Raw genomic sequence first — 26,162 nt, 5'->3', positions numbered from 1 at the left:
CCCACCCACTGCTCTAAGTGAGAGATAAAGATCTCATGGTCCGCTGTGTCAAAAGCAGCAGTTAGATCTAAAAGCACATGAATTACACAGTCACCAGAGTCAGAGGCCAAAAAGATATCATCGAAAAACTCTTGAGAGAGCTGATTCTGTGCTGTGCAGAGGTTTAAAACCGGATTGGAAAACCTTGAGAATAGTGTGCTATTCCAGAAAGGGCAAAAATTCTTCTACTTCTAGAGGATTTTAGAAAAATAAGACAGTTTGGAGACAGGTCTATAATTAGCAAAAACCATAGTGAGCTCGAGAGAGATCTGTATATTTAAATCAGAGGCTGTATGACTGCATGTTCAAAAAGAATATTTGCATATTCTTTTGAACTGAGAAAGTACCAGTGTAATGACTGTCTTTTACTGTGTTGCAGTATAGGTTATTTCCAGCCTTAATAAGTAATAGGTACCTCTGAATCCAGTGACTCTTTCAAAGTTAATCAGCCTTATAAGTGTTCGGATTGTACAGTTTCACCTGCAGGAGTTGCAGAGGGCAGGTGAAACATGTTCTGCAGCCACAGTGGGGATTAAGTTCTAATTCATGACAAGTGAAAATCAGTTATTCGAGCCGAAAGTGAAAATCTGTCAAACAGCCAAGAATTATGTCGGTCACAGATGAGGAGCTCAAAAAGACCTACGTCTAAAAAAAAAAAAAAAAAAGAGGGGGGGGGGGGGTAACTGTCAGAGAAAACAATTATGTGAGTGGAATAATAGCAAGAGAAGCCACGGCTCGCTACAGTAAGTCAGCCAGCTGACTGGGAAAATTGAGCTGCCTGCAGATGTCCGACCAAATAAAGACCTGGGAAGCAGCCAAACATTATTGTATTATCAAATGTGCTGTGGGGAGATGAGGAAATTGCAGCACCCCCCCCCCCCCCATCTAATCCAAGCCCCACAGGAATCAGGGGGAATCCCTGTAATAATAAGGTGCAGCAGCTATTTGTGTGATTTTATTACACAAATTTGCAAGTTTGCTTTTTCTGAATTTGTGTGCCATCATTACTATAGTTTGTTTGAATCACTCGTTTACTTAAACCCACACAAAATAAATATGAAAAAACCTTATTTAATTTCCCTGTTTAAGTGATGAACACATTGCTTTTCCATGCAAGCATATTGACTTATTTGTTATGTTATTTTTAATAGAATAAATGAACAATGGCAGTGAGATAACATTTTGACATAAACGTACGACCAAAAATCTTGCACGTAAGCACACCATGATTTGATTTATATTGTCCACTCTGAAACATTCAAAGTTGCATTTTCTTATACAATATTTATTCACGGTGTCGTACTTGAACTACTACTTTGTGAAATACAATCTTTATCAACTGCTGAGTTCTTCCAATTTCCTGACAACACACAAAAAGGTTGTGGTAGAATAAAAAATGCTTTGTAGGCTCAAGTGCTTCACCCACTAAATCCTATAACACTCTCGAAGTAGCAGCTTTTCTTTCGGAGCCGTATTCATTTCACCGCTGCACTGAAAACTTGGCAGAAAGGTCCCACATTCTTTCCTGAGCAGAGGTGGAACTGTCTAACCCCAGGACGCCAACTGGGCAAATTATATCCCCCCCCGACCATCTACTGAAGAAAGGCACCAGTTCAGGAGCCAGATACGAGCGCTGCTGCTCAAATGTGCACTGGAAGAGCAAAGACACTGTGGATCGATCGCAGTACTGCCCAGAGCACTTAGTGCTACTCGCACTCAGACCACAAAAATAACACAATTCGGTCCGGGCATGCCCCCATAGATATTAATACTTGAAAGTTTTCTTGGTCACAGTGGGTTTATACCAAGGAAATAAGGACTATCCAGTGATTTTCATCACAATTTTGTTCATAAAAATCCAATAGTCCAGCAGGGTGGCTTCTGGTGGAACCATAACAAAAACTGTATTTTTTTTTTCTCCTTCATAGCTGCAAAATGTGATCGTCTAAGATAACGCGGAAAAAAAAATGTAAAGCTCCCTCCGCTGCTATTTAAAATTGTAATTTTCCAGAGAGCAAAGCTCGCCTCTACCTGAGAAAGTGGGCTCCCGCGGGCCTTTCGATTAGGAGCGGATCAGTTTACGCCGCTGTTGTAAAACATGAAGTTTAAGTGCATGTTCGATAGGACCGAGAAATTCTCTGCAGCACGAGCAGCATGGCTGGATGACTTGGATCATAAGACTACTCTACTACTCAATAACAGTTCATTGCTTTCCAAGCAACAGAGCTCAAAGAGAGTGATTTTTTTTTTACGGTTTCATGCTCCTTTTTTCTTCTTTTTTTTGCTTCAGGCTCTAGGTCTTTATGAATGCCATCAAACGACAGTACGCCACAAGAGAGCCCTCTGCCAAACAGCAGATGCTCTGTTTTGCACTCCTTGAAATATATTAATGACACTGTCTGTGAGAGGGGGGCTGGCTCATCCCACAGAGATCCTGCGTTGAAGATTGCGGGCACTGACCTGAACAATGGACCCTAAAGTCGTTCCCCGGGTGCCGCTTTCATGCACATTTTACTCATGGCTGTGGGGATGAGGTCACGTTGCCCTTTTAGCACAGCACAAACACACCAAAGAGCCACAGCGCTGCCGCCGTCAACGCCCGACAGAAACGCCTTACACACTCCACTCCACATAGAACGTCTAACCTTTCTCAAGCAGTCAGAAAAGACACCGCGCTCACCTGTGCAAAAAAAAAAAAGACAAGAACATTCACACAGCACAAGTGTGCTGAATACTCGAGCACAACACACACACACCGACGCTCAGACAGGAGGTATATTTTCTGCTGATACTCCCATCACCCTCCCGGGGACTAAGAGCTGAACTACAGGTGTGCTCTCTTTCTGTCTTTCATCTGCTCTGGTTTGTATATGTACTGCCTTATTCCTTCCTCACAGCAAGCCACTTATCAACAAAGAATTTACCATTCAAACATACACTGCCTCTCTCTCCCTCTCTCCTGCGTTCTCGTTCTGACACCATCAGCCACAAATACGTCTCTCACTTTCAGGTTCAGTGATGGGAAAAAAACCACAAAAGCTTAGATTTTCAAAACATGGTGCAGTGCAAAAATTGAAAAATATGTACATGTGCAACAGCTTTCAGGTTCGTGTGACTGAATTAAAGATACTCAGCCGTTCGGAAAACAGTTTCTGAGAACAATTGAACCGTTTATCATCAATAAAAAAGGCCCATTTATTATTTTATCCTTGGTACCCTTAGAGAAAGGATCTTTCTCTCTTACGGAAAACAGCGCGAGCAATCTCAACCACTGTTGAGGCAATATTTACTTCATATTACTTTTTTTTGTTTTACCCTCTGTACCAGTGGTTCTCTACTTTTTGGCACGGCGAACCTCCAAACGCAGCCTGTGCTTGAAACACAGACTTTCATCTGTTTTTCCATAATGCAAGAGTAATGAGCGGGTCTCTGAAACACCTGCTACTCTTTAACATGAATGGATCTACCTGTTCTCTCAGAGGGGGGGTTTACAGTAACAGGGCTATTGTCTGCTGCTGTACGTCTATGTCCTCTTTATTTGCAGCAGTAACAATAAAGAGTGAAGCATCTCACACATGAGGGCTTACATTGTGCCACCTTAAGTGAACATAGCAGCACTTTGTTTTAAATCGCAGCCGCACTTCTGTGCCCACCTCACCCATAACCTCTTTTTTTTCCTTAACTGCAAAACTATTTTAATCAAGTTGCAGAGTTGACTTTCTCTTTTTCCCTGCATCGGTGAATGCTGTTGACTCAGTGGACAGGTGCAATGAAGCCGAGATGATTCTTAACTTTTTGATTTATTTGTTGTCAACTTCTGACTGTTATGTGAAGTTGTAAATCAGGAGAAACACGGCACATTCTGTGTGCTTCCCCCCCCCTTTCCTTGCTGTGCCGCCGAACAGCTGTTTAAGTGGAAGAAACAGGTTGTGAATTGACGATCGGTTTTGTGTCTGGTTCTGGCACGCCGCCTTGTATTTCCCATTTGAAATCAATTTGTATTTACGTTATGTACACGTGGAAAAGACACAGTGACCATGTAGTAATAATAACAATAATAACAGCAAAAGTCATATTCAGTCAGATATTTCCACTGTATGGTGAGCATGGTGCTCTGCTACTGTACTGGCATATTTTGTTTCAGCTGATGGAGCCCCTGTCAGGAGCGCATTCACCTTGAGACACGTGTTTGGATTCATGTTGGTCTTGAGGTTGAATATTTTTTTGGGGAAAAGCCATCGCTTTCTCTGAACTGCCATAACAAACTGGCTGCAAAAATTTATTTTGGTAGTTTCTCCAAGCACTAAAATACAGTTTAAAGGAAAAAAAACTATACAAAATCTTATTTGTATCGTCTTATTTTGAAATTCTACAACCCCAACAGGGGTCATGACCCAAGGTTGAGACAGACGGAAACAACTTATTTAGTCTCCCTCTTCATTTTTTGTATTTATCTTTGTGGATGTATATCTTTTCCCATCTATAGTGACAGTTCCAGTTTCAAGCCATCAGCATTCTTTGCACACTCTGAATCCACTAAGATCGAACAATACACACAGGACTAGCCAGAATGAAAACACTGGATGGACCCTTATGATGCCCTCGCAGTGCATTTGTTTCCAAGGCAAACACATACCTTTCTTCCCTTGCGGTTCTTTGCAGTTGTCATGTAAGCAGTCACTCCAGGGCGACCACTGGGTGAGCAGACAACGGTTCCTGCAGGGGACAGAGCAGCGTTGGACACCCGAGGGGGGCTCTTCACCAGCACACAGCCTGGCATTCACAGGTCTGGATACTGAACAGACGAGAAGAACACAGGCAAGAATAAAACATAGATTCCAGGTCAGTTGTTAACATCATGGTTAGGCTATTGTTCCTATGACGACGTGTGTGCAAACGCTCACATTTTTCTCCCTTATGGAGACAAATTTGGTTCCCTTAACGTAAATCATTTAACTTGATATTATTTCACATAAAGGGTAAGGGTTAGAAATTAAGTTCTTAACCCATGTTGATGTTCATTATTCATTTATTTCTGTATTTGAGTGGAGACATTGCACGTTAATGAAGAGTAAAGACTATGAAGAAACTGCCATTGGGCTAAAATGAAGAAAAGTAGCTCAAACATTAATAAAGGCTTCAGCTGCAAATTTTGTAGGCTGCATGTGCAGTAAAGCAGAGTAGATATAGCAGAGCGTTTTGTGGAGTCAAAAATAAAGGAGGAAATAGAAAGTACATCTCATGCCTGGCACGGGAGAATATTAAACCAAGGGAAGCCTGCGAGCTAAAGGAGTAAACAGCAGCTGAAAAGGGAAATATTAAGGCAAGTCACGGTCTAACCAATTCACTGCTAAGCATGGTTGGCATCATTTGTAGATCACAGACAGCTCCGCCACCTGTAATGTGCTCCGACATTAGTCTCTCACACAGAATAAGAGGGTATCTTTTTTATTCTGGGACAACATGGGAATTTATTCAATCTAATAATCCATTTCGATGCGCCTCCGCACATCACTGAAACGCAAATTTCCATTTAAATAAGAGCCCCGAGAGAAATTCCCTAAATGTCCATCGTGCATTTTTGTCTTCTTAGCAAAAGTAATTTACATGGTGTTTGATGTCCTTTGTAAGAATGAGATGTTTGCTTAAGCGCGCTGATAAAGTGCTCGGTACAGATGTTTCTTATTTGTTCCCTCAATTGTGATTTCACAAGTTTATCAATTGCATTACTCAAGAACACATCAAATCGGAACAGATTGTTTTGCACATTAGCATTACAAATAGCCCTTCATAATACACACACACACGCACAAGTCACATCTGTTTACATTAGCAAAAGCTGTGCGAGTCACGCCAAGGAAAGAATTACAGCTGACATATTGATCCCTGTCCTTCATGCTGGTTCAACGAACCGTCGTCATTGGTATTCTACCAACACGGTCACTGTTGGACACAACACATATCTACCTTTAAAAAAAAAATGTATTATGTAAATTGTTATGTTTATTAGGCAGGGAAAGGTGTCATTTGCAAAAGATCTTGAAAGCCATTAACAACCACCCACTGTGTCCAATTAGAAAGATTAATGAAATACTTGATATGCACATGCTCCCCGTTTTTTTCCTCTGTTGTGTATGGTGATTTTATAAACTCCAAGATTAATTGAATTGAAATTTGGTAAGTAAGTGAGTCAACTTTATTTATATAGCACCTTCCACAGACTAAAAAAAGATCCCTCAATACGTAAATTAAATAAAAGAATAGGAACATGAAATACCAAAGACAGAACTAATACTAGAATACATAAAACCCTGATTCTGTGTAAAAAGCATGGTCTTCAACTGCTTTTTTAAACGATTGTAAAACGATACTAATTTTTTAAGTAATGCTTTGTGGAGTTGATGTTTTTACCAAACGCAATTAAGTTTTGCTATGCATTACAACCTAAATTATGGGCCGTTAACACAGCTTACTCAGAGTTTAGAGCATATATCAGTGGTGCTAATCCCCCACACAGAGAGTGAGTGCAAACATTAGTGATTTAACTAAGTTCACGCTTTTTCTCCTTTATTCTATAGTGCTAAATAAGGTCTCTTCTTCCCATTTAGAATAATCTTTCCCTACACAGGAAGTGGTGGAAATCAAACACTATCTAAGATGTAATGAGAATGATACCCGTTTGGTCAAAATATCAGTCATATTCCCTTTAAAGTTGCATTATATTAAACATAGGAAATAAAAAAAAGAAAAGAAAATAGCACCAGTGCAGTTTGAAGCTGCAAACAAGCCATTTGTGTAATAATGGGATCACAACCAACTCCGATGATTTGGGTCAGGGAAATCCCCCTAAGTACATTACATCAAAACAATTAATTCCCCCAACAAATCTATGATAATCAGTGTATTAGTCTGCATACAAAGGCTGAATAATTACAGTTTACATGAAACTGAAACTAACGAGTATAACAAGTAAAATGGAATTAATATGTTTGTTGTGCGTGTGTTTTTGAATGCGCATGTATATCCACATAGAGTTTAAACCTCAGTAACTCTTAAACTAATTATCTACAATGACAACATCTGTTATGGAGTTGTTGACCACATTTTATCACAAAGTGTTACATAAACTGCATGTTATCAAGTGTTTGTCTCCCTCACTTCTTCTCACACTGTTGCTGTTCGTGTCTCTCACTTTCTTTCCATGTGCATGTGTCTACACAATCAGTTTCTCCCTGCTGCCAATTCACCTGCAGACGGCACTAGTGGTCATATTATCTCAAGCTCAGAAAGCTGTTTTACTTGTTTCCAGAAAGTACCCAGAATCAGCAGATTTCACACATGCTTCCGAAAATAATAATACAATCCTAGATGTTACTGTGCCCACCCCCACATTAAAGTGATTTCACTAGTTAGATTACAAAGGACGATTGAGATGCAAAACATGAAAGTAAATTGTCCTAAACCCTAACTGTAATTACTTTGTGTGCATTTTTAGATGATGAATGAACACAAGTGTGTCTCAGCCGACATCTTGAAATTGATTTATTCGATTTCTAAGCTTTCCATCAATGTCTAGCTTAAAATATTTGAATAAGATGTGGCCATTTGAATGTAGGCACTCTTCAAACTGCTTTAGGCACGTTTGCATTTTAAAACAACAATACTGAGCTAGCTAATAGCACATAACTAATGTAGCCACACGATGTTCTGAAGCACACAGTGGATTATTAAATATAAAGATAGCGTCTAGCATGAATAAACATTGTTTAATCCCTCTATGTGGCTTCGAATGAACAATAACATAACGTAGATTAACGACGTTAATGAAAACTCACCCCGTAAGAAGATTGAAGGTTAAAAAGAGGTTAGGTCAAAGTAAACTCCAAATGATAACACGTTAGCATAAAGTCCGCTAGCTTAAATGCTATAGCATAAAGTCCGCTAGCATAGCCCGAAGTGAGATCTGCGTTGGCAAGACCACAGGCCTCTATCTTCGTTAAGAAGTACAGCCAAATGTGTGTGCTGTAACTGCCACGATTTGGTTCTGCAGTGCATTTTTTCATGTCTTTCCATCTTCATTCAACCATGAACACATACAGCTTATCGATGAACAGTCACGTGAGGAGCTGCTGCATATTAAGTAGCCATGTGCTTCCTCTGTGGAGCAGCTGATTGGCCGATGAGACAACTCTAATTCAAATACAAAGTTTATGGTTTTAAGACCCTCACTACTGTGATTTGAAGCATGTAGTGGCTTCTTCGAAACTTGCATAATTTTGAAAATAAATAAAAATAATAACGAAAAACCCCTCATCTTAATATTGATCGGTTTGGGCCAACTTGTTGCTACTTTTTCTGTGGCGGGTCACATTATGTACAAGCTGAAACGATTTATTTTTTTTACAGTGAAAAAATACTGTTAATATTCAGGCACATTAATACATTAATGCATTAAACACACAAAAGCACTGACAACAAGGAACTGGGGATCCATTCAACCCTGTGATTATAATGGACAAACTGTTCTGTCTGCAGAGTCACAACTGAAAAAAAATAACAAATAATGGTTTTATTCTGTGTCTAAGAACAATCCCAGTTTTTTGGGGGGTTTTTTGTTCCACTTTTCAAACAGGGCAGAACAAACCCATTCACAATTCCCTGACACACGTCAAGGGTGCGGAGGTGGCTGTGCTCATTTTGACTAATTTGGATCTCAATGTCGTATAGATTTTTGGTCCTGCAAATGTTTAAAGCACAAAAGAAGAAACTCTTTCATTCGGAAGATCAAAGATTAAAACTAAAGTCAATGCAAAGATGCAATCTTCAGTCGGGCCCGGGCCCTTGTGAATCCTGCAGAGACAGGAAATCTGCTGTAAGTGCAGATTAAGGGAGTCAGACCGGGTAAAGAGGGAGCAGTCTTGCCAGAAAGAGAATGAGGAAGTTGGACTTTTGGAAAGAGACGCGTGTCTTGATTCAAGCTGTTGGTCACACTGATGGTTGGTTGGTTGGTTGCTGCTGGTTAGTTTCAGCATTAGCCCCAGGCGATAGTCACTGGTTGTGTCCTTGCCTTAATTGTGCGGGTAAACGCAAGGATTTAGTGACAAGAGAAGTGACATGGCTGAATTGCTTTACATTTGGTATTTAATGCACCTTTGCACAGCACTCTGTCTATGAAGACCGGGAATGTCCATCTAAAGCTGTTGGTGAAGCAAAGAGGATTTGGGAAGGCTCTATATCACTCCATCTCAAAAGCAGGGCTTTCTTTTATTAAGATAAGTCACCTCAGAGACTCTCTACACCTTTAAAAGTGCTATTTTTCTACGTCCATGTTGGTCTGTATACATGTGTATTTATCCTTTATTGACGGTAATCCAGCAGTAATCAACTTGACACTTTAACAGGTTTGCAGTCTATTAATTAATCCCTGTAGGGAAATTCCTTCTCTGTATTTAATCCATCCTAGAATTAGGAGCAGTAGTTCAGACACTGAGCAGCACTCAGGGAGCAATGGGAGTGGGTAACCCAGCCCTTTGACATGGTAGGGACTCCAACCGGCAGCCCTCCGGTTACAAGGCAACTTCCCTTTTCGCCCGAGCCATGGGCTGACCCCACTATTATCTTTGTATGAGTGGTGGGTCCCTGCTTCAGTGTACTGACGCGGTTTGAATGAGAAACTGATGTCGTAAACACTACGTTTCAGCGACAGTGATTTTACACAGAACAAACAGGGCTTTGCTGCTAACTTTCCCCTTAATAATTTATACCCCGCAGCATATATCAAAACACACTACTGAATTAATTTGGAATGTATTGCTTCTCCAGATCCCTGCATTAAGAAAGATTAACACGTTTTTTTTTGGCGGGGGGGGTTTTCTTCCCTTACCCTCTTTCCTGTGATGCGGTGCTGACTCATCAGGGACTTGAACACAGTAGGTCTTCCTCGTTTGGATTCCCTCTCCACACAGAATACTGATGTTAGCCAGCCGTCGGTCCTGCTGACTGAGTAAGGGGAGGATACGGCATTCATCCCAGTCGGTGGTCCTCCACACAAACCTGACAAAGGCGCAGAGACATGATTACACTGTTGACAACATGTCAGATTATGGATCTTAAAATTTAAACAAGCAAATACAGAGTGCTTAAATGCTTAAGTGCTTAGGATTCTGTTTTCAGAGAGAAATACAAATGAACTTAATAACATCAGCAAAGAACCTCTCTCTCTGTATGTTACAATGAAAATGACGTGATTATTTTCATTTCAAGACGTCTCACAGCTTTGGAACATGCCGTGGTGCAGAACGCAGTAATACTGGAGGAGTTTACCAGAACAACAGCCAGTAGTAATCTATCAAATGCTTAATTTCCTTAATGAGCTTTCCCTAATCATGTAAATCCTCCACCCTCCGGCACTCCACGTAGATTTAGAAAATTAAACAAAATCTGCGACGAGGGAACAAAAAAAAAAAAATCTCACTTGACTGCTTTCTTTTCAATAAGTCAAAGTCTATATTAATCCAAGTGACACTAAAACAATGCTGCTCTGTCAAATAGCGTTTGTCATCCACATCATGTCCACTGGGTCAGGAAGTCTCCACAATTATAGGAGGTGTCACAAGATAATTGCAGTTCTGCCATAAATATGCACAAAGTAATTTAATTGTGGAATCATGAATGTTTGCAGCCTCCAGGCATTCCATCATAATTATTCAGGTGAAAAGGCTCAGAGACACAAAATTAAAAATCATTATTTGGTTTTAAGAGTTTGTCATTTTCTGCATCAGGAGATTGGACATAAACGGTTAGGGAAAAAGAAATTGTATTTTGAGGATTAATGGTTAAAAGAACTAAACTTAGAATCATTATTATTGAGAACTACCTGGGGCAATTTGGAAGTAAATCTCCTATGATGTTGCAGGCTTCTTTTTCCTCAAGGGCAGGACATCGCTTTCCCTCCTCGCCAACAGGAACCTGCGTCATGATTCGTGACCGCAGACGGTATCCAGGAGACAGGTCAGTGGACCGGCAGGTTTTAGAGCACGGGCTCCACGAGGACCAAGCAGACACATGACAGTCTCTGGGCATCACACACGCCTGGTGGGTCAGCGGAGGGTTGTCCTTGATACAGAGACTGCAGATTGAGATGAGGGAAAATAAAAACACAACAATGCTTTAGATTTTTTAAAGGCGCTATATGTAAGAATATGGCAAAAACGGTTACTAAATGTCTTTTAGGTTTTGTTTTCTCCTCCATTGTAGCTCAGACGTAACTGGCAACCCGTGGTTGATTGATAGCTGAGACTCTTCTGACTGCAATGAGTTGTAGACGGCGGTAGGTGGCGCCACATGCCAGAACATGATTTCCAAACATAAACATGATTTGCAGTCTGCAAAAGATTTTTTTTTTAATGCGAATATTTTGTCTGTGCTGTTGTTGTTGGTGAGTTCAGTATGCAAATCATGTTTATGTTTTGAAATCATGTTTTGGCATGTGGCGCCACCTACTGCCGTCTACCAATCATTGCAGTCAGTAGAGTCCCAGCTGCAGAGCAACCACGGGTTGCCAGTTACGTCAGAAAACGAAACCTAAGAGACCTCTGTATTTTGAATTTGAGTGTAGTAACCGTTTTTGGCCACATTCTTACATTTGGCGCCCTTCAGCGTTTAGAACAGGATCTGCTCGGACAAAATGCTCAACAGATATCTTGATCCCCTGAAGAACAATTGACCTTTTAGACCATTACACCCCCCCAGACAGTGAAAGGTCTCAGACATAAATTCAACCTTTCACAAAATTGATATATACTGAAGAGCTGATGTACTGTACTCACTACAAAAATGAATCAAGTGCATTTGTCATGTAATTAGCGGATCCTTTGTTTAATTGGGATAATGTCGTTGGCTGGATTATTAAGAGTTCAACTTTGTAATTAGGATGTAATTAGAAAAGCAGAATAAGTCAGGTGGGAAATCCATATTTAAAAAGCTTAAATCCTGCTTTATAGTAAATACCATGGTGATCAGGCATTCTACAATGAACGGCCTCTCACACACTTGCCACAAAGCCTGTGAACCTGTCTGAAAGAGGATAATAACATGCAAATATCAAAGGCATAACAAGATACGGCGTCTTAAGCTCCTTCAGCTCGAGCAGCGTGAGACGACCAGAAGTCATCGTATGAAAAACCGTCATGACACTTAATTCAACGGCGTGCGCGAGTTCAAATCTGTGGCAATGCTTTGCGTCGATCTCGCTGAACTCAATCCCAATGAAAAGCTCGCGAAAGAATGAGAAAGATTTGTCAAACAATGAAAACGCATCACCCCGCAAACGCGGAAGTGAAAGGCTGTTTCTTATACGGCGCCCGATTCATTGTAACAGTCAGCTAATGGTGTCACTTTACACCAAACAGATGGTGTATAGTGGCATTTGGTCAATATAATATACATGCAACGATTTTCTCTCTGCTTGAACAGAAAGCACAGGATGAGATGTTGTTTATGAGCGTGTGTGTGCGCACACGTGTGAAAAAAAAAATCCATTCTTATCAAATTGAAATACCAGAGTTAGCTCAAACACAGACAGCAGGGGAGCAACACTTGACATTTAACACAGTAGTCGCTCACCATCCCTGCCAGTGTTCTCGTGAAACACGAGCCCTCACATAATTTAGTTATAATTGAATAAATAACCTCCATCGATGGGAAAAACCATTTTAGTTCAGTGGATTACAACCTCCGTATAAAGACAACAACATCCCGCTGAGACCACGAGCGCGGATGACCGCTGATCATTTTCCCGCTCGTTAAAAAAATACGAGATTGGATGAAACGCAAAAACAATTAACTCTGCCGGGGCTGTTTCACTAACACAGACACCCACACACCCACATTCAGCTGCAAACCCTGTTCCCTGCACCCCCTGCTACACCAGCGGATAAAGAGATTAATGTAAGATGAATCCATTTATCTGTACAGTGCTGTTCCCGAGTCAAACTTGCATAGCAACTCATCTCATTCATTATAATCTTGGACTTATCGTGGACCTTTAGCAATGCCCTACTTTTACACTTATTCTTTTGATTCCCATAATTTCATAAGATCTTTGTGTAAAAGACGCTTTTGCATTGCGTGTGAAAGGCTTACCTCAGCATCGCATTTTTGCCATCGCTCCTTGTGCAGCGGACTTGTCTCGTCCGGTATCCCACCTCTAGTTCCCAGGACATGTGGTATTTGTGATGTGAATGAGCATGGTGGTGGTGGTGATGGTTGTGATGGTGAGAGGTCAGTGTGTGCTGTGAGACAGTGTTGTTCTCCGTGTTGCTGGCGCTAAAGTCCACCGTGGTCCTCCCGCTTAACAGGGCGTCCTTGCGATGGGGTAGTCGGCACTCGCTCCAGGCTCCTACTCTAAGCGTGTACTGGTGCTCGCCCTCCCCGGCATGGCAGCTGACGGGGCCGGAGCAAGTCCTGATCTCAGTCAGGTTGGGGCAGTTTGCGCCGCCATACATCGGCGTGGCCAGGACGTGCCGAGTCCTGTGTTGCAGGCCGGAGCCGCAGGTTTTGCTGCAGCTCGACCACGGGGTGAAGTGTGACACCACACAGTCCTGGGGACAAGGGATGAGGCAAGCCTGTTCCACCAGTGGCTTTTGAGAAAAGAATTCACATATCCTCAAGGTGACCGCGGTGCGGTTGGACGTGCGCACGCAGTGGACTTGGCGCCTCTGGATGCCGTGCTGTGCCGTGATGCACTCGGCTGTCCTCAGCTTCAACTCGTTGGAAAAGAACGGGACAAGGACACAGCTGCCCCAGTCGGACACCTCCCACTCGAAGAGGTCCTGGTGCCAGTCGCAGACCTTAAAGCAAGGTCGCTGGCTCGCCGGCTTTTCCGCGCGCTGGCAGTGGGAATGGTGGGTCGTCCAGCCCTCCGTGTGGACGCACCACATCGTCCTCGTTTGAACCCCGCCAGACCCGCATACCTCCCCAGTACACTGGCTCCACTGACCTGCAAAAAAAACAAAAGGGTATTTTCATCACAATCACAAGTTTTAACCACAAAAAAAAAAAGACTCAAATTGTATTTTGCTGGTACCTTGCAATCAGCCAACATTCAGGCCATTAATAAAACCTTCATGATTGCTTTATTCATGAACTACAAAAGAAAAGAATGAAGAATAAATAAGTTATTTGGCACAGATGACTAAATTCACTTGTGCTCCTGAGCCCAACTGATAAATATCTTATGTTATGTCTTCGGCATGGTCAGCAGATAGGTCTGCTCTCAAAGTCTCTAACTCTGGCTTTTTTTGCTTCATTTTTGCTTTGGATTTTAATTTAAAAAAACGATTAACTTAAAGCCAGTGAAAGGACACTGTCTGCTTAGAGGAAACACTGCACATGGAAGGATTTTTATAGATTTCTTGAAACAAAGACTAATGATTTTCATTAAACATAATGTAGACCAACCGCATAGATAAAATGCATTTTGCTGTGGTCACACTTCTTATGGATTTGAATGAGTTATCTTAATGTGCAGCTAATTATGTTGACTGAAATAATGTATGAATACAATCAGGACTACTGTCTGTAAAGGTACATTGCCACCAGCCTTGTTTAGACCAGATGAACCTAACCATTTATGAGCATTTATGCCACGAGTGGCAGTTTGTTTGGGTCAGTGCGAATTATTCCAGTATCTCAAATGTGTACCAAGGAACTGGACTCTGGTCCATTTTGAAAGAAGTGGTGAACTTTACAGGTATAACCTCTGTGTGCAGGAACTGAAAACGACACCAACTCTTCCTCCACCGCACATTTAGTGAAGCATCATCATCACCCTGGATCTTCCATCAGGTGTAAGAACACCCTAAAGGTGTAAAGTATGATCATGCTGCCCTTAATGAGTCATTCATGATTTACAAGGCACAAACAAGCAACACAATTTTCTTTGTTTGTATTTGAAATGATTTAAAGTGCTCACAATATCACATATTGGGAAGTTGAAATGGCAAACGTATGCTTCATTACTGGTCATATCTCCCAAGGTGTAAATGAGTTAACAGTCAAGGTGATAGGTTAAAGTGTTGATTATCTTTTCTGTATAATTTCTGCTCCAGACTGTGGAGGGGAACTATAAAAAAAAACTTGCTTAATGCTTAATGTTACACAACTCCAAGTAAGAGCAAGCAGCCGAGTTAAGCTGCATTTACAATTGGTGCAAAATTCTCTTTTCACTCCCCATGAAAATACTGAGTCCAATCAATTTCACAGAGTTAAGTCCTGAAAGAAAAAGCAACATACATTTTTAGCAATTCACCTATTATACAAGAGTGAAGACGTGGCTCATACATTTTGCAGAATGAAACAGAATCCCACTTGACAACAACAAAGCATGTAAAGGCAAAAGCAGAACAGCAATCTGTAATTTTCCAGTTCTCCAAAAAAAAAATGGTAGAGGTACAGTCCGTGGTCACAAAGGCAACAGAACGGCTTATAATATCCCCCCAATTGTGGAAAAAAACATGTTTCTGCTTCAAAATGTGCCTTTATAACAGACAGCCTCCATGAATGCACGCTGACCACAGCCGCTTTTAGAATAGAAGTCCAAACTAGCCACACTCTGGCACTCAGAAAGGCAACTTTTGACATTTACAGAAATTTGGGTTCAAAATGTAGCCACGCTGAAAAGAAAATCTTTCACAGTACAAAACGTTTATATAGAGCTCCAGACGTCATGTGACTCACTTTGCGAGAATTTTGCATTTAATGGAACGCTCTCCAGACTGAGCTGAACATGTCTGACCTGATTTCACTTGGAGCCTTTTATTCTATCTTATTATGATTTAAAAAAAACAAAAAAAACATTAAACAGTGTCTGTGTTCTTAAATCATCACGGTGACCTCGACTCTTTCACTCTGTACCATTTTACCATGACAACAGGTCATCCTTGGAAAAAAGATTTTGATCTAAATGGATTTTTTTTTATCTGGTTTAATAAAGGTTAAATTAAATGAAATAAAATAAAAAGTGCCATGTTGCCTGGCAAAGCTGAAGTTGGCATCCGGATTCACAGCTCCCCAGTTGGCAGTTTAGGGTGAAAACCTACAGTATAGAAAACATGACTTACAACACTCTTCTTCTTTCAGCTTCTCCCTTTAGGGGTCGCCACAGCGGATCATTCTGCCTCCATCTCACCCTCTTCTTCTCCTTCACAACATCCATGAACCTTCTCTGTGCTCTTGCTCTGTTCCCTCCTGCCTGGCAGCTCCACCTTCAACACCCTTTGTCCAATAAATTCACGATCGATCACTAACTTTGTCAAATATAGGTTTTATTGATGTCATCGTGCGTCTCAAAAACACAGTTAGGGCTTTACATACACTCAACAAACTGTGGCATATTGACATGTGACAAAAGTCCACATTTTGGTGTGCCCTTTTATTGACCAGACCATAAGGAGTGTCTGTGTACTGGTCACGCACATTGACCACCACTCTTGCTCATGCTCCATGACTCTCGTGAGTTGAAATACTCAATCTGAGATTGTCATTATCATCGAGAACGTACCGTAAGTTATGTTTTCCCTTAAGTTTCCCCTTAACTGCCGACTGGTAAGCTGCAAATCAGGACGCAAACCTCCGAGTCGTGATTAGCGGCGGTACCCGTTATGAGGCGATCGCTCTACAAGAGGCATCCGTTGCCTGTGGGTTCTAATTCCTCCGTCTTCTGCGCTCGCTGTGAGTGTGTTTCATAAAGCAGTGATCCTCAGGATCTTTGGTTATCCAGTAAAATGCTTTCTCATTAGCCTGTCCTGACATAATTGCCAGGTATATATGCTGCCAACAGAGGCGCAGCTTGTGAACAGGCAAGGCAGGCAACTGCTTGGGGCCCCGAGCTGATAGGGGGCGCCCAACACTCGGAGCCTGAGGGCTGTTTTTACAGAAATGTGCAGTGACCAGCCGCATCCCTGTCCCCCTTAAAAAACAATGGGCGATTTGGACAATGACATCTCAGTAGGAAACCTCCCTAAAGAGGCCCCACCTCACTTTAACCTGTGTGAAGTTCTGCAAGTTGGAAAATGGTTTAGATGGTTTAGAAAGGGTTAGATACAGTGTAATGCATATCTTTTTTTTCAGTCATTTACAGTATTTTATTGTTCTATTATGTATATTGTTTTATAATGTGGGTTCTTTACAGTATAATGTATTTTTTTAAGAAGTTTATATAGTTTTTTAAAAGCTATTTACAGTATTTTATTGTTCTTTACATTAATTTTTTCACATACTTTTAAATTACAAGGTTTTTCCATGTTATTTCATTCATTTAAAAAAAAACTTTTTTGAACTGATACATTTTTTGTTGTTGTCAGATTATTTATAACATAATGGTGATGAACACTGGTTGGAAGGGCCCCCTGGGAATTTTTGCTGAGGGCCCCTACAGACTCTAGAATCGCCTCTTTATATACATCTATGGACATGAAGAGAGTAACTGCCTGTCACAATGGTGTTACCTTGGTTGCTTGACAACCCCCTGCTGCACCACTACTTTAATTGCTTTTTTCTAATTTTTGTCGCTTTGTTTATCAATTAACTTTGTAATTCAGAAAAAAAAATAGAAAAGGTTCACGTTGATGGAGTTGTTCAACTTTTCAACTAATTGACAAAATAAGCTGACATAAATCTAAAATAGAAAGAAAAAAAAAGGTAATCACTCGGCTGATGTCACGTTTGCTTATCATCCAGATACTTTGCCACATGCTATGAAAAGCATAATTTGATTTATTTCTTCTAATTGGAAGTAAATTGATGCAATAATGAGATCCCACTGGTTCATAAATTGCTTTCCAATGTCGAAAAAAAAAAAAAAAGTAATTTTTGTGCCAGAGAAGTCACTTGTTAACACTTTGCTCCCTGGCTGATTGTCATCACAACAATGCTGCTTTGAAGCAGTCGCTCTCCGCTTAAAGGGACATATTTCAAACTGCTGAATTCTTTCATAGTTCACCAGAGCACATAATTGAGTTTATTAGTCTTAGCTTTGCTGTGGTAATGGAGACTTCCAGGGTATAACTAAAATCATTATCATTCATTAATGAGATGTTCTTGTATCATGCACCGACTGTTCTGACGCAATGCAGCACGCTGCAAATGTTGACACTGATGACAAAGCTCAAAGGTAAAGAATTTGCATAATTTATTACTTTCAATTACAGAAGTGGTCTTGTTTGTTTTTTGGTTTTTTTTGCATTGTAAAGAAATGATTTGTCCACTAGGTCGGAACAGAAAGGAAACTGATCTCAAAGTACTGTGTTCATTTATCATCCCAGTGTCTTTTTTTTTTTGTTCACAATGCAGCTGAGGCAGTCGCAGAGCGGTCACCACAAGAATCAGGACTTTTTTTTTTTTTTACCGGTGAGTGGGTGCCTCGTTGAGAAAAAGAAATGATGGAGAAAGCAAGGGTGAAAGAGAAAGATATGACTGTGTTGTGGTGTTGTGTGCAGCCACAACACATCTGTTCACCTCTCCAGGTTTGAACATTCTGCAAACTGAGGAGTTACTGAGGCGGCCAGGCGATAAACTACCCTCTGACTCACTTTACATGAATAACACAGTGAGTTAAGAAAAAAAATAAAAAAAAGAAAAAAAATAACTTTTGCAAGCATCTGAGAGGCTCACAGAAATAAAGTTAAAATCCAGAAAAACCCAAAAAAAATTCTTCAACCCGCTGTGTATCAAGCAGGAGTGACTCAGCAGAGAAGGAGCCGAGCAGCAGAGTCAGTTCAGCGTAGACATCAGTCAAAGTCTGAGTTCATTTAGCAAGGGAGCTGTGTGAAACTTTCCATTCTGCTTTCATCAGAAATCATAATAAGTACGCGAAGCGCGCGAGTGAATACAAGTGGAACTTTGCAGAGAGAACAATTTGCATTTGTTTACTCTTTTACGATCCAGTTACGATTCCAGTTTTTCACATTCTGCATATTGGATAAGGAAGTTTATGTCAAGACTTGCTATTGTTACTTATCAATGTTTGGATTCTGTTGATTCTTGTATGCACATAGACACTGCATTTGTTGTTTGTTTGTTGTTTGTTGTAGCTGTGGACTATAATAAGAAATATGTCAAACGCATAATTAACAAATCATTGCAGTAAATTGAGGCTAAATTAAGTCAATTCATTTCTATCTCTCAACACATGAAGCAAAGGTTTATTTTCCATTCCATGGTTCCAAGTGTAACCTATTATGTTACAGGCAGAGGTGTAGTGTGGTCTACTGGAGTGGGTATACTATCAGCATGGGTTGCCAGACCAGCAGCACAATAACCTACAAAAAGTGTATGCACATGATTAATTTTGTTATTATATTTAGTGGTTTTAATGAAAACAACAGTCATCTTCATCTACATCATACTCTTTATCTGCAAAAACAAATTACATGAGTATATTTTCTGTCAAATAACAGTTGATACGTAAGAATGAAATAAAAGTGCTAAGTAGAACCATATAAGGTTCTTTGGCTTGTCCTCATTGGAGAACCCTTTTTGGTTCATTAGTGTTACCAAGAACCCTTTTAAAACCCTTTATTTAGGAAAGGGGTTTTAAAGGGTTCTCTGGATCAAAATGGTTCATACTGGAACCATTAGTGTAACCAAGAACCCTTAAAAAACCCTTTCTTCTGGAAAGGGTTTTTCAGAAGCAAATGGTTCCAGGTAGAACCTCAGCCCTTGTCGAAGGACCCTTTTGGAACCCTTATTTTTAAGAGTGTACTTAAATTCTGGCCTTTCTTTAGTGGGTATACGCCGTATACCTGCGTATCACGTCGACTACACCACTGGTTACAGGTGTGTATGTAAAATGTTCCCGGAATTAACATTAAAGACAGTTTTAACTTGACTGACGACACCACAGAATGATTTAGGATAGATTCGGGGCCCTACAGGTGGGTTTGTCGGTTTTAAGCCAAACACATGGGCTTTATTTCCTACTCTCTGTTCCGTTTTGGTCTTTTTCATTTTTGAATTATGCAGCGTTATTTGGAGGTCAAATCATTGGTGCCTGAAGTGAGCTCACATTAGCCTTCCCTAAACAAAAGGCCATCTGTAAATGAAGGCTCGTTGTTCTGTATGAGGGTCCTTGAAAGTGGCTGCATTAAAAATAAGGCCAAAGAAAAAAAGCACAAAGCAATTTGACAAAAGGTGGAACCAGCACCAGAAAGAGCGTGCGTTGAACAGCAAATGTGAAAATTGACATTCTCAGGGTAGCATGGGTCACTGATTCTTATATTTCCATTCATTAGTTTTTTATTTTTGAAAGCCTATTTTTGTATTTAGCTGAACTATTAAGGCTGCACGTCACTTTGAACTCCAGTTGAAAATGATGTGAAGTGTCAGGCTATTTGTTTACAACTTTCAGCTGATGCACTTTGAACAAGAGGCACATCACGTTCCTGTCAGAAGGAGAGAGGAGGCAGTGGCAGGTCGTCAACATCACGATGCCGTGACATCTGCAGATGGTAAACGATGTTCCGAAAGTGTAGTTATACTGCATGGCGATACGGCTCAAAGAGACCTCCTCAATGTATTCAAAGGTGAAAAGACCAAACAAATCTTATATGGGTTACACAACCTAAAACAGACATGAAAGCCCTTCACAAAAAGAAGATATTAGCAATTCACATTTGAGCTGAAAGACTTCCAGTGCCAACGCAGCACATGTCCTTCCTGCTCTCTCAGCCAAGTGTGCTGCACTCGCAGTCACTGATGGTACTCTTTCATGCAGCCACACTTTCAATGGTGGTGTTTTCCAACTGTGCCAGAATATGTGTGTGTGATTTATGGAGGTGTGATTGGGAGTGATTCTGCTGCCAGGGGAGCCAGCTAACACAAGCACTAGTTCATCTCCTAAGCTCTGAATAATCACTCTCTCGATCTGTCAGCATTAGCATCTGTCAGGGCCTCAGGAGGAACCAGTCGCCCACAGCTCCTTCATTCCTGTCGCACTTAGTCACCTTGCTTACACCTCCAGGGTACTGCAAAGCCTGTGGGGCCAAAACTATATTTACTATTCCATTTGCATCCCGTTACAAAAAAAAACACACACAGAAAGGGCAAAAGGGCTGAGCAAATTACACCACAATGTGGGGGAAAAAGAACCGAAATTAAACCCAGCCGGCGTTGCATGACTAAACACGCGTTCTCTTGTTCAGCACTGCTCAGCTAAATCTTTAAGTTGGACAAATGATGGCAAAGCTGCACAGCAACAACAATAACACAACAAAAGCAATCTCTACTATGCCCCCAAAACCAGAGCGACAGAGACAAAGCAGGAAGCAAACAACAGAGCAGTCAACTGTCTCCGAACCAGCAGCAAGCAACGCTCTGTCCAAAAAGAAGAAAAACAAAAGAAAAAATACTACTACCACCTCATCTTTCTCTTAGTTTAATTTTGGTTAATTCAGAGTCAATTTAGTTGTTTGTTTTTTTCCCAACGTCATGTGATTGTTTCGTATAAATTAATAAAATGCTATAAAATGCTGTTTCCTGTCATAATTCTTACTTCAATGTATTAATTTTTTATTTCTTTTTTTAAAAAAAGGGGACCTGAATATTTAATTTGGTAACACTTTAGATGAGGGGACACATATTCACCATTAAAGGCGCCATATGTAAGAATGTGGCCAAAAACGGTGACTACACTCAAATTCAAAATGCTGAGGTCTTTTAGGTTTCGTTTTGTCCGCCATTGTAGCTCAGACGTAACTGGCAACCCTGTGGTTGCTCGGCAGCTGAGGATCTACTGACTGCAATGATTGGCAGACGGCGGGTAGGTGGCGCCCATATGCCAAAACATGATTTTAAAACATAAACATGATTTGTGGTCCGCAAAATATTTTTTTATGCAAATATTTTGGCTGTACTGTTATACTGTTATATGAACATTATTCCTGAGCCTCTTTGACATAATTAGGAGGATTTTATGACCAGTTGCTTTAGATTTATTACATAATGCACCTTTAACAAGGTGCTTACTAACATATACAAGTAGCACACTAGCCCTTTATTAGTAATCATGAAGCACATATTAACACCTTATTCTACAAAATCTTATTCTACCTCTATTACGACATGAATTGAGATTTTTCCTACATAAGGTGTTAATACGTGCTTAATATTTACTGATAAAGTATGTTACTTATATGCTATATGTTAGTAAGCGCCTAGTTAATGGTGAATGTGTTCCCTAATCTGAAGTGTTACCCCTAATTCTAACAACAAGCTGTCAGTGGAAGACAGCAACAGCCCCACATTTTTAGTCTCATGTTTAACAACATGAGATTCCCTTGGTTTTACAGTGACACAAAAAGGAGTTAATTATGTTTTTCACTCCGTTTCAGCTTCTTTCTTTATTTTATGCCTGATAAGCATCTATACCGAGTTTACCCGCTCTCAATTTTCAACTTCCCTCCCTGATTCAGTCTGACTGTTTGGATACATACATCCTTTGTTAAACACTTTGTAATTAAATGATACCTATGCCACCGAGCCTCATTATGCACAAGAGCTGTCCCCCATGCCACGTTTCCATCAACAGTAATTTATGAGCAGCACGATGCATCCTCAATTACAACATTCATATATGCAGAAAATCAGATTATCATCAGGCAAGTCAATCCTCCTCGGGAAGACCAGAATCAGCACATTTCGACCGGCTTAACAGGTTTCAAAGAAAATTGTGAAATACGAGATCAAGAATTAAAAACTCCTCACGGGGGAATATCGATGAGCAAAAAGAAAAAGTGACAACATAGCCCTCAGGACCTGCAGGTAAATGTGAGGTTTGTTTATAATGATAAAAAAACGAGCAGCAAAATGGGAGAGGTCCGATCTCCTTATATGAATACAAATCATGCATTTCCATAAATTTTCAATAAAGGACTGCATTACAGCATTTGTGTTTTGGCTTAGGATACTTAGTTCAGCTTATATTATAGTGAGGCAAAGCCTCCAATGGAGCTTCAATTTCCACACTAATGAATTACTTATCATGGGGCTGCAAAACTATACACATGGCCCCAAAGGGCTTTGGTTACAATTAAGCATTCAGCCCTCCAGCGTCAGTGCCAGACCTACTTGAATGCTTAATCACAAACCGAGTGGCCAGCAGTATAAACAAGACAGGACCAACACTGCTGAGTGTAACACGGTAGTGATCCACATTCGAGCCAATCAGTATAAGCGCTGTAACGTCATGTACACCACTCTTTCTTAAGCAAGAGGAAATTATGTGGGACATACAGTCACACAAATAACTGACGAATATATAGTCTCTCGTCTCTATTTCCACTGGGTGTGTGTCGTTTCAGTTGTTGTTGTTGTTTTTTTTTCTAGAACAAGTTATTTCTGCACACAAACCAATTAGTGATTGTGAAGTCAACCCTGCCTTGTCACACACCAGTAGAGAACACACACAAGGGGGTTGCGCGCCTTGCCTTAGAGGTCTTGACCCATCCTGGGATTTTGAACCACACTCTTATAGTGTCTTAATAAAAGTGCTAAGAAGAACCAAATAAGATTCTTCGGCTTGTCCTCATAGGAGAACCCTTTTTGGCTCGAGGTAGAACCTTTTTTATAAAGGTTCCACCTGAAACCCTTTTGGAGGGTTCCACCAAGAGCCCTTTTAAAACCCTTTATTCAAGAAAGGGGTTTTAAAGGGTTCTCTGGATCAAAATGGTTTCGTACTGGAACCATTAGTGTTACCAAGAAACCTTGAAAAACCCTTTCAAGCAAATGGTTCCAGGTAGAACCTCAGCCCTTGTAGAAGGACCCGTTTGGAACCCTTTTTTTTATGAGTGTAGTGGGTGCCTTGCTTTGGAGGCACCCAAGGTCTTGACCCATCCTGGGATTTTGAACCACACTCTTAGAAATAAAAGTGCTAAGTAGAACCATATAAGGTTCTTTAGCTTGTCCTCATAGGAGAACCCTTTTTGGCCCCAGGTAGAACCTTTTTATAAAGGTTCCACCAAGAACCCTTTTAAAACCCTTTATTCAGGAAATAGGTTTTAAAGGGCTCTCTGGATCAAAATGGTTCTTTCTAGAACCATTATTGTTACTAAGAAACCTCGAAAAACCCTATCTTCGCTTTGTAGAAGAACACTTTTGGAACCCTTATTTCTAAGAGTGTAGTGACCCATCTGGTTACAAGCTCAATATCTTTCCCCTTGGGCTGCCATGAGAAAGAAGTCTTATCACACAGATGCAGCAGCCACAAGCTCAGATCAATACGACTGTAAATCATCAAAACGATCATTTTAAGACCTTCAGCCACTTATTCATATACGGTCATTTTAGCAGTTATCACACAGTTTCAGGGAGAAGGGCCCAATATGTACTCAGTAATTACAGTGTTTTCTATTTGTCTTTGTTTTGTTGACATTGACATTGCAACATTTACTGGGAAAGTGTCAGTTACAGGTAATTATTTAGTATCATACCATTATCAGCTTGTAAATAATAATGTACAGCATTTAACATGCTTTATTATTCTGTCTTTGTTTTCCGACACCCAAAGTAAAGTGGCACCAGATAAAGTGCCGTTATGGATCTCGTGTCAAACTAATAAGTCACCGGTCATCATTGTTACCAGTATCTAAGAGACTTTTATAACGACTTGATTGTCTTTGAAATGAGAATAAATCCAGTCCATTCACACACAAAAAAGCCCGTCTTCAGATTGGAGATCAGTTTGTACTCTCTCAATCCAACTTAATTTATGTATAAAGCACATTTTAAAAACAACAAAGTTGACCAAAGTGCTGTGCAGTAAAAAAAAATGCAAAGCATTAAAAAAAAACAAAAAACATGAAACATGAACAGAGCACATCTCACATTTAAATTGTAAAACTAAACACTAGACAAGACACACTCGGCAGCAACTCCCACTGTGTCAAAGGCCAAGGAGAATAAATGCTTATTTAAAAAAAAGAAAAAAAGATTTTAAGACTTTAAGATTTATTCAACTGCTGCTGCGTTCACTTGAACTTCACATTACAATCTTTAGATAGCAGATATTGGTACTGATTGATCAGTTTTCTGTGGGGTTGGACAGTTATGGCAACAAAAAAAAAACTTAGTCAATATAGATAATTATCACAATCTTGTATATATATTACAAGAGTACTCTGCAATTCAGATATAATTTGATCAGTAATAACACACTTTGTTACTCAACCCTATCTCTGACCAAGGTGCTGAAGTCAACTGAACATAAGATTTAAGGGGATTCTACCACAACTTTACAAATCAGTTCTTCTCAGGGGGGCCCCCTTCTCTGTTCAAGGCCCCCCAGGCGATCGCTTGCTTTCCCTCCTACCCTGTTGCAAAGCACTTGACTGAAGTATCATGAGTACTTTCAGGTGCTTTCAGAGCTGCATTAAACTCCGGAGATGCTCCTGCCAGCTTCAGAGTATAATCTCTGGTTAATGTCTGTGAGAACACAGCAGGAGGATATTCTGGAGGATCCACAGTGAAGGTGTGAACGGGCGAGTGTGAGGCACCAACCCCCCCCTCGTCTGGAAGACTGTGAAGGTGTTGACCCCCAGACAATCTCCCACTGTGCTTGTTGTACGCAGACCTTGGAATATTCCAACACATTATACCTTGGTTCCTTGTCCGTATCTGTAAGATTGAACCTCGGTCCTATCCTGGTCCTTAACCCTAGCTTCATATCCTGAGTTTTCTCTTACCGTGCTGCCTGTAGGTTTACATTGGAGCCCATTTAAAAAGCCTTTCATTCAGACACGGATTGGTACCTTGTGCGTCTGTCAGGCGACACTGAGGGACGTGACAGATTGGCGGGTGTGCAACGCTCTCGGGATGAGAGCGGCTTGGAAACGGCATCTGACTGCTGATGAGGTATTGATGGAGCCTGAGTTTGCATTTTTTGTTGTTTTTTTTACCAGCTGCTCCATCATGACTGATGAGTGTGTGTCATTAAGGCGATATTGTGGCTATGAGTATTTTGGCAAGTGGCTGTCTGTTTGGTTTTTGTCACATCCATAGCAGAGGCGTAGTTACGATGGAAATGAAAGCAGTGTTTAAAGGACATTACATGTGTGCTTATGGTTTGGACT

The 26,162-nt window shown here is 40.6% G+C and overlaps 1 protein-coding gene across 1 annotated transcript in view; it reads right to left on the bottom strand.

Annotated features, from left to right (window-relative positions):
- Positions 1–26,162, bottom strand: part of thsd7ba (thrombospondin, type I, domain containing 7Ba) — a gene marked incomplete at both ends in the record, with an annotated part of 137,447 nt that overhangs the window by 78,494 nt on the left and 32,791 nt on the right. The window contains 4 exons of the mRNA XM_083908877.1: positions 4,676–4,834; positions 9,923–10,092; positions 10,916–11,167; positions 13,183–14,038. Coding sequence (XP_083765003.1) covers positions 4,676–4,834; positions 9,923–10,092; positions 10,916–11,167; positions 13,183–14,038 — 1,437 coding nt within the window. The remainder of the gene's footprint in view (positions 1–4,675; positions 4,835–9,922; positions 10,093–10,915; positions 11,168–13,182; positions 14,039–26,162) is intronic.

The sequence above is a fragment of the Microchirus variegatus genome (genome assembly GCF_963457635.1).
Source record: "Microchirus variegatus genome assembly, chromosome: 22".
In the NCBI taxonomy this organism is placed as follows: domain Eukaryota; kingdom Metazoa; phylum Chordata; class Actinopteri; order Pleuronectiformes; family Soleidae; genus Microchirus; species Microchirus variegatus.
The sequence above is the reverse complement of the archived record's forward strand: the minus strand, read 5'-3'. Positions and strand labels throughout refer to the sequence as shown.